We start from the raw sequence: 9,768 nt of genomic DNA on the forward strand, positions 1-9,768 counted from the left end.
TATAAATAACTCAGGAGTCCAATAAATGTACCATAAAAACCGACATTTAAATTTTTGCAGAGATGGCAAGAAAACCATCTCTTTCCATTCCAAAATGCTTCACAGTTACGGCTGCCCTTAAAATCATATTGTAGATGAAATAAACAAGTTAATCTTAGGGCATTCTCTCATGCAAATTTTATCGAATACATTAAAAAATTCCTTATCATACCCATCATCGTGTCTAGGATTCCTCTCCTTCCTGATGAGAGAGAGAGAGAGAGAGGAACCCTGGGGTTGAGGTCGAATGATGCACAAGCAAGCGCATGCCCAGTTACCCCTTTACCAAGGGGTAGCGAATCGATCACGATTTACTAAATACACACATTAAATTCTAACTCCACTTCTTTCTTCACGACACACATTTCTTTAGCGGCCATCAGTACACTGCACTCCTGAACCACCTAGATTAATTTTCCAGTGTTCTAGATGAGAAAAGGTAATGTAAAATTCTGTTCAGCAGTTCAAATTATTTAGGCTAACAATCGTTATTAAGTTCACTCCAACGACTTGCCGCAGTCACTGCAAAACTTGTCTCCAATTTTGCTCGGGTGCCCACAATGCCTACAAAATCTTGTTCCCGGCTGAGATGCCCCATTCCTCTGCTGTGCGGGGTTAAGCGAGAGAAGAGCCGACGTGCCAGGCCTGTTAAAAAAATACCCCGCAACGACGGGAAACTGGAACCTATCTGCCATTGACGGGCTACGTTCAGGTGGGCTGCACGTGGAATGAACGGGCTGAAATGCGCTAGGTGTATTGGGGCTTTTGTCGTTTGGACTCTTCAACGACTGCGCTTGCGCAGCAAGAGCTCCTGGAAACATATACGACGGAGACTTGGCGATGGGAGAGAACGCTGACTTAGCCTGATTGCCGTCGCAAGGGATAAAGGAAGCAGAACCGTAGCTTCTAAGAGGAAGAGGCAGGCTAAATGGTCTTTGATTGTTCTCCGGTAGAAGAGACTCTATAGCTTTGACCAGGTCTTCTTCACAAGCCCCAAGGATGAGCTCTAGAATGGCTCTACTTTGATCAGGAAAAATCCGCTGGAGAAGTTCTAAAGAAAATTTAAATGCTTCCGTTTCTTTCCTGTGGGGGGAGAGGCGGGGTACTTTTCGTCGCTCGAAATCAGGTTCTTTATCTTCATCAATGGAAGATCTCTTGTGGTTCTCTTCAGCATCTGAGCCGTGATCTTTCTCAAAATCTTCCGGACTCACTGGTTCCTCCTTGATTTTAACCTCATAGGACTCAACAGATTTTGATTGAGAGGTTAGCGGGGTTTTTTTAATCTCTTCCTTTTCCAGCTCTAGACAAAGGAACGAAGACACACACGCTTAAATTGGTAGTTTAACAAGTACGGGCTTCGTAAATTTAATAACGTAACCATAAAGTGCTAAGGGTCTGAAACTCCACGTGGAGAACAAAAAAGGGCAAAAAATATATAACCCGCGGCAAAATAGGAAAAAAACACTCGCCTCTAGCTCGTGATATATTTACAAAGTTTTCTCGTGTTCTCTCAGCATCACAAGTGGGTTATTACGTCGGTAAACCGAAAGAAATTGGAGTCTATTGCTTAAACATATGGTGCTTTCTGTGGGAGGTTGGCAGAAAAAAAAATGAACTCCCTGATGACGTAAGTCCTACGTAAAGGTTATCCATCGACAACGTACTCTATAACATATCCAGCTTTCTTAGTCTGGCAATTCAATTATTATCTAATAAATTCATCATAAATTTCTACTCAGTTCGCAACGAGTCTTGAATTACGACCAGAAATTACAGAAATTTCTTTTGCAAGGCAAATGCACGCAGCATTTATGTTAAATTTGATGAATGCCACAAAGGGGGATAAACAACTTATAGTTATGCTGTATATGTATTTCAGAAATGTTTTAAACAACACTTCAAATACGTTGAATTAAGTAATTCAACGTATTTGAATTACTTGCTGGGAAGTGAAAGCTGTCAGTCCACTCGTCAAACATTCTGTCTCTTGAAACTTTCATAACATTCGTCATATTTTGCTATTCGTGCTGGTTACTACCGATCTTTGGAAAAACTGCAGACCATTAAGAGCTTTTTTAAATTATTTCTGTAATTCGTATGAGACATTAATTTTCTTTTTTCGATTTGAAAATGAATACCATTTCGAGTGTTCCATTAGAATTTCTCATCGGTTGCTCCTTGAGTTTCTGTGGAAAGTTAAAGCTGTTCCGGAGATAGATCTATTTTACTTAAAATCAAATCCATCCCAAAATGTAAAAGCAAGGAATTTTTTTTGTATATTCTTAATAAATTTTCGTCTGGAAGCCTCTTAAACAGATGAGATGATGGTTCGTTGTGGATTAAAAAATAACCATGTCAGAGCATAAAATGATTATTCGCTCGTTCACTTGAGGGTTACTTATCAAATCAAATACATTTTTGATTCAATATTATTCAAGCATTCTTGTTCTTTGTCTTGTTAGCCAAATAAAGCAAACAAAAAATCGAGAGTAAAAGAATCTATATGCGAAGGCTTTACGTTTGCCGGGAATCGAGAAAATCATTAGATCGCTGGCGAACAGTGATGTAAAATATAGCCGAGTTTGAACGAACTTCTTTGTCTAACTTACTTCAATGGACACTTTCCTAAAGATGGCTTAAGAGTAAAACCACCTGATTCTAAGGTAAAGAAGTCATTTATATCAGCACCCATACAGCCATCATCTATGTGGTGATCTTGTAAAGTTTCAAAGTGCGCCAGTGGTGATTCAGCCGAAAATTGATGATGAATTCTAAAGGTGCAAATATGTATCATTCATCTAAAAGGTTGTGGCCATTTCAGATTATCTTCTCTCCCAGAACATGACTTTTATTAAATTAGTGTTTCCAGTACGAAATGTTTTGATGATGTACTTTCTATTCGAATCTTAGCACAAATTTAAGAGATCTTGGCATTGTTAGATCAGCGAGGGAAACCGACCGAGGGAAGCGGCCTCGTTGCCTCTTGTGCGGTTACGTGCCTTGTTATTGACTTAACAAGGGTTAGTTTTAGCGAAGCAACTTAAATATCAAAGTCGATAAACTGAGAATATCTAACAGGAAGATGTGTAATTTATAATATTTTAATGGCATCAGTGAACAAGGATTGCAATCCCGTAAAAGCACGAAAGAAAGAGAGACAACATTATTTACACTTGTCACATAAAAAGAAAAATTTCAACCAATTGACGCAATTTTTTGTAATGAATATTCTGTTGACTAGGGGGTATTAAGTAAGGAAATCGTATTCCAGGCTTCGCTTTTTCTCCTGAATGCAAATACGGTCATTTTTTATGATATGTCTACCCATTTTCTGAAGAGTTAGACAATTATAAACCGACTGTCTCTAACGAAGAAAACAATATCTATCCCACGTAATGTATTGAAGCGCCTGAACGCATGTTCACAAGAACTTCGAAAAAGCACAAATTGTCCAGTGGCTTGGTAGCTAGGCGACGGAAACATTTCTTTGTAGAATCTGGCTTTGACGAGAGAAAAAACAACTTTCTAATATCGATCTCACTGTTCATTTGTTTCTAGATAAGAGCTTAGCAATTACGAAGTGTTTCTGCGCGAAAATGTCGCGAATTATTAATGTAAGTTATGTAGTACTTATGCAAGTCAGTATCCGGTATGACAGGCGTACACGATTTCTTTTCTATCATTTCGGCTACGCTTTTATCTGGCTATACATTTATATAGTTATTTAATTTTATAGCAAAAGCTTTTAAAGGGTACAATTTCCAGCTCGTCAATTTGAAAGGAACGCTTAACTAATAGCACTTATCAAGTGAACAAACAATTTTCGTAGACGTAAAAGAAAATAGAGACAGTCTAATAAAAAAGATTTTTCGCCAGCGATCAAGGAAGACTAAAAACTTCACGCGCGAAGGTTTTGCGCAAGAAACCTATGCTTGAAAATGCTAAAAAAATTTATTGATGCGAACCCTTTGTAATCGGCTTTTATCGCCACAAGAAAACTGTTTTGTTCCAGTTTGGGACAGACACAATAGCAGGTATAAAACCTGACAGACTTTAAATTCTGGTGGTTTCGGTTTTTTCTTTAGACAGTTCGCAAAAGAAGCGCCGATCGACAGATGAAACTTCATTTCGATCCTCAGACATGTTCCGGATAGAACTTTTGCTGTGTTTCATCAGTTGTGAGACACAATAGCGAACAAAGTGCACTGATTTACAAAAGAGAGGAACAAGAGCTAATTAGATGCTCTGTTGACCATATCTCGCATATTTAAGCTCCGCCATCAACATTAAAATGCAAGGGCAGTCCAAGGAAATTGAGCGTAGCTTTTCGCGTCAGTTCCACTTGGCGCGATATCAAAAAAGAGAACCTTGTCACAATTTGATAAAAGGCGCGATAAACCTTATCTAAACTGAACGCTTAAGTTTCCCGAGATGAAACGCTTTACTGTTTGCGATGGAGGCGTGTAATTGACAAGTTAAGGAACTACAAACATACATCAATTTGCTACATGTTATAAATTGTACCCGTCGACGAAGGATTTTTACAAACGACCGGAAAGTCGCTTGTAAATTACAGATATTTAAAGGCGCGCGAATCGAAATTGCATTTTCTTGAGGAAAAAATAATGAACAATGATGAAGTAAGACGTTTGAAATACGGTGTTATGGTTCACTTACCTTGACTGTCAGCGCGGTGGTACGAGTACACGGGCTGTGCCTCTTCTGAGTGAGTTCTTGCGACACCGTGGTTAAACTGCGGTTCAGGGCTGACAAGGGGAGGTACGTACGCCTGTGCTTTCTTAGCTATCTGTACCCGCATGGTCTCCTCCTGTGTCTGCTGTCTTCTAAGCGCCACTTGCGCCGCCATGACACGCTGCCTCTCTGCGATCAGTGTGCATTGAGCACAGTTGCAATCTCTCCACCTACAATATCGCTTGTGCCCTTTTAACCATGACACCATACCGTGGATGCGACAACGGGCGCACTTAGGCATGCGAGGGGGCTTCCTCTCAGACATGGACTGTTGGATCGCGAAGGAGGTGTCTGCCATATCTTTTCCAGACACACTTGAAAATCTCTTGAAATCGATAAGCGGTTGTCGCGATGTGCACTCGACTCTGAGTGTGGTACCTCTTGACGCGACAAAGTTGACTGACGGCAAGCTTTTGTTCAAGTTATTTTTTTACATTCAAGAATTTCAAGAGCCTTTGTATACGAGCGTCATGATTGGTCCGGTGTCAAAAGAGTTTCTGTGTGTCCTGTCAGATCTTACTAAGTCGTGTAAACAACAGCGGCCGTCCACTTACACAAGACAGTCGAATTAGTTGAAAACTCTCAGAGGAATTTGTTATGAGTTAATATGGCAACCCAGTTTCACATATCTACGCAATAAATGGAGCGTTTGAGTGTTTCAGACCTTTAGTCAATAAGAGCTTTGTAAAAAATCCCTCCCCCTAAACACGCACTGCAGCGTATCCTGGCAACTCAGCGCCACGAACCTTTCAAGGTGAAACGAGCGAATGTATATATAATTCTGAAAGGTCGTCGAGTGATGTAATTTGGCTACAGTGTTACATTTGTGTTATTGCCCAACCCGAAATGAACACACAATAAGACCACATAGTTTGTGCATTGTTTTCCCTTCTAATTGCCAAACAATGAATTATTCAGTGGTTTCATGAATGCCCCAGAAACTGGATACCGAGTATCTAATTGTCTGCGGATACAATGGCGGAATTGAATTTGTCATTTCTCTATGGAATTCAAGGCTCAGAGCATTGTGAATAGAATGAAAGCACTGTCATTCGTGCACGAAACGCAAATACGTTTTAGCATTGCTAAATGTCGGAAAGTAATCCACGGATGACGAGGAGTGATTACACGAGACAACTTTCGTCGGAAAATTTTAAAGATAGAAGTTAAGAAACAACTGTCGATGGGTCGTTGATCTGTCGCATAATGCGTAACTGCCTCCCATTATTCTTCAATCCTAGCTACCGACATATTACGTTACTCGATAATAGAACGAGACTGCTGAATATACATGAGTGTCTGGTGGAAACTTAACTCCAAGAAAGCCGTCTACTGAGAAAAAAAATTTCATTTTGGTTAAAACTTGATGAGAGTCACTTTCCGTGTTCACTTGACTTAACCTTCGGGAAAAATTTCGTCCAGTCGCATTGGTGATGAAACTTTCTCTTCTTCGTTTAAACAAATAATTGTACCTTTGTTTAATTTCCTTGTAATTAAGCTCCGAGCAAAATTAGGTAGGCAACATTTGAATTTGTCTGCGAAGGACGGTTTCGACAAAAGTCGACGGAATTTTCACCTTTAGGTAAAGAATGGCACTAATGGTTGAGAAAGAAGAGAAACTTACCATCGGTCACGATTGTTAGAAATTCCTTAAAATTTGTCGCGACATCTATTCATCATTGGATCAATAACCATAAAAAAAGGAGAAGAAAGCATAACATGTGTATGTTGCATGAAAACTTTCATTACTGTAATCAAATTTTGACGCAAATTACTTCCGAGAAAGCTTCAGAACGAAAACCTAAGAAAAACGCGAGGCACTCAAATATGAAAATTGCCTTAAGAATTATTTGAGATGAAATGAATCGAAATGGAGGCATTCATTACGTCTTTTATCTTGTGTCTATTACTAATCTTAATTTGAGAGCCTTTGAGAGAAAGGCTTAATCCTTGGGATAGAAATTTAATCTTCGGCAATAATAAAAGATGCCTTAAATGTCCTGCGAGAAAAATGGACTCCTATGATATTGCAAAGAGATGCGCTAACCCGTCATTATATTGCGTAACTGGTGCTCAATCCATTCAGGGAGAGTTATATATTCAGTTCTTCATCATTCTTTATGTAACCCTGTTTGAAAGATATCTTTTCAAACCACGTTACCGGGCGCAATTGAATTCCGTTTCAACTAATCTTAAAAGAAAGGCCTTTTCCTGGTAAAATGAAACAACATCTTGACGAGTTAAAAAAAAGGTCTTCAAAAGAATGACCCTGCACTTAATATCACCAGCTTGGTGATTCAAGCCCGTGAATGAATGTTATTGATGACCGTGAAAGTGTTTCCGCAACAAAAGCCAGTTTTACACGATTGGACGAAAATAAGCTTTTGACGTGAGTTTTTAATTAACGGCGTTGTGTGAAGCCTTCTTTAAGTTTCCATTATCGCAGCAGAAATTCAACTTTTCAGACTCTTTTATGTCTAGCTGTCAGTAGACGACAATTAACCATTTTTCCACGTGTATTTTATACAGGCGACTATCACCTGTTACTAACAGCAAATTGGTAACTTGCTGTAAATGTATTAAACATCCCCACGCAAAAAGTATAATTTGTATGCTACGAGTAACAAATAGTACGCTGATATCGAACTTTTTATAATATCTTGCGAATAGTGATACCAAATTTATTGCTCAGTCTGTACAAACCGGACATATTGTATTAATAGCCGAGATAACCAAACCCCTGAGTTACCCTGGAAGAGCTTATTCTTTACTTATTTCTTTGAAAAATTCAATCAACCGTTTACATGATAATGGCAAACTCATCTCGTGGGGGAGGAGGAGGAGGAGGAGGAAGAGAGAACTTCTAGTAAAAACGAAATAGTTTTTTATTGATATATATATTTTTTAACGTTGCTGATCCTAAAAACCTCTACTCGGTCGTATTTTCAAAAGAAAATCCTGTTTTTTTAAGTCTTGATTCCCTTACTCTAGCAGAAATGTGCACAAGGTCATTATTGTTTAGCTTCTGTTACTACGTTCCCTTTTAGCTAGTTAAAAACCAAAATCTTCTTAGTTTAATTTTCTTTGGAACTCAGCTTGTGTTCAGTTTCTACGATCATAGAGAAAAAGCGAGCCACATATTGAAGGATTCTGCGCCTCAAACCCCCCACCACCCTCCGAAAACGCTTTTTTCATAAGTTCATCCTGACGGATATCCAAGGGCAACGGGATCATGATGTGGTTGACCCTACGAAACAATCATCTTTCGCCGACTAAGCACACATTTGACGCAGCATTCTACTTACGTCGGTCAATTATTATTTGAGTTTTTTATTTTTCTAATTGCCTTAAGATAGATAAATAAATGACTGAATAAATAAATAAACGTCTAAACAAACAGAAGGAAAGAATAGTTTCCTTAACACACAATGAAAGTTGGTTTCAGCGCACATAAGATGAAACATAAGCGCAAGTGCTAACCCAATTTTTTTTTCTTTTCCCTCTAAATATTCCAATGTGGTGTCACACAATTCCTTTCGGAAAGCCTTATCGACAAAAACGTTTCACTAATTGTTTGTTCTCATCGAAATTACTCATGCTAACTTTTAACATACTTTCTTCGAACTGTCTAAGCTTATAACGCTAAGTGATGAAATAGCTTATGAACGAGTGTGAATAAAAGTGTAGCTCCTATTTAGCAATCAAAATTGTTCAGGAGTAGCGCACGTCCATTTGTCGACGTAATGCTGTCGGATTTAAAAGAGAAAGAGGACCTAAATTAATATTTGTCCCTGTTCAAAGGGCTTAGATGATAGTTACAACAAGGTTGAAGCGTTTTTGTTCAAGATTTCAGCTGCCTAACTGCATACAAAGTTATTTTAACTAGTCATGGCTGCTACGTGACGTTTAAGAGACCTTAGAGTTAAATATTACAACTTCAACTTTGAAACTCGACCATTAATCGAGACTCTACAGCATTCCTATGTAAATTTCGTTTCCTTCCATATTGCTGATGGAACACTCTCGGGTTCAGCCGGTGACGAGCTGATGTTTAGAGGGCTGTGTCGAACTGAAAGGGGAGAAGTTTAAAATTATAGAATATTAAGAATGACGTCTAAGAAAATAAAAATAAATCACGTAGCAGCTACTGTACCGCGGTGAAATGGATACCCGATAAATAAATGAACTGACGGAAGAATGGAAGGACGGACCGTCCTGCGTCACAAATGTTAACCAATTTATTTTTTATTTTTATTTTTAGCTGAAGACTCACAAACAAAAGGATCCAGGATCTTAGTATGAGTAAAATAACCTTTGTCAAAATACACTCAGTAGCGTAAAATGAGCTAGAAAAAGGACAATATATATTTTACTGAAATATCATGCGCGATTGATAAATATAGGAGGCCAACATCGCTGTTATTAGAATTGTATGCTTGGCTCTGCATTTGCAAAGATAGAGTGCGTCCTTTGTCATTTTTAGGGTGTCTCAACATAAACAAAATATGGAATGTTGACGTCAGACCAAACATTTCCCGCAAGCATTTCGTGGGGCACACGTGGTGAGTGTGACTTCGCTAGTTTCGCCTTTCTTGTTCCCCTTTTTGAGTAACTCTTCGTAAAAATTTTGTTTTCTAATCGGTATTAAAATGTATTTTGTCACAGCGTAAATAAAAACGAAGTTCCTTATGAATGCCGCGCATGTCAACCTACTATGTACAATTGATTACAACATATAAATAAAGGAGGTAAGTTTCTAAAGAAACTGTGGTGCTGCGTCGATGGGAGCGTATAGCAGGTATCGTGCTAACAACTGAGTAGAAAACGTAAATTGGCCACCGTAAAGAGTTAAAAGGCTGACGTTTCGAGTGTTAGCCCCTCGTCAGAGCGATTGCGAAGGGCTAACGCTCGAAACGTCAGCCGTTTAATTCTTCACGGTGGCCAATTTACGTTTTCTACTCAGCTGTTAACACTAAA

General features: G+C 38.8%; 1 protein-coding gene across 1 annotated transcript; it reads right to left on the minus strand.

Moving 5' to 3' along the window:
• Positions 1-5: 5 nt before the first annotated feature.
• LOC131789089 (doublesex and mab-3 related transcription factor 3, truncated-like) lies at positions 6-5,174 on the minus strand. The gene is made up of 2 exons (XM_059106164.2): positions 4,717-5,174; positions 6-1,339 (listed from the first exon to the last, which is right to left on the minus strand). The coding sequence occupies exons 1-2, from the start codon at positions 5,087-5,089 to the stop codon at positions 537-539; spliced, it is 1,176 nt and encodes a 391-aa protein (XP_058962147.2). The 5' UTR covers positions 5,090-5,174; the 3' UTR covers positions 6-536.
• Positions 5,175-9,768: the final 4,594 nt, after the last annotated feature.

Source organism: Pocillopora verrucosa, chromosome 7, assembly GCF_036669915.1.
Source record: "Pocillopora verrucosa isolate sample1 chromosome 7, ASM3666991v2, whole genome shotgun sequence".
NCBI lineage: Eukaryota > Metazoa > Cnidaria > Anthozoa > Scleractinia > Pocilloporidae > Pocillopora > Pocillopora verrucosa.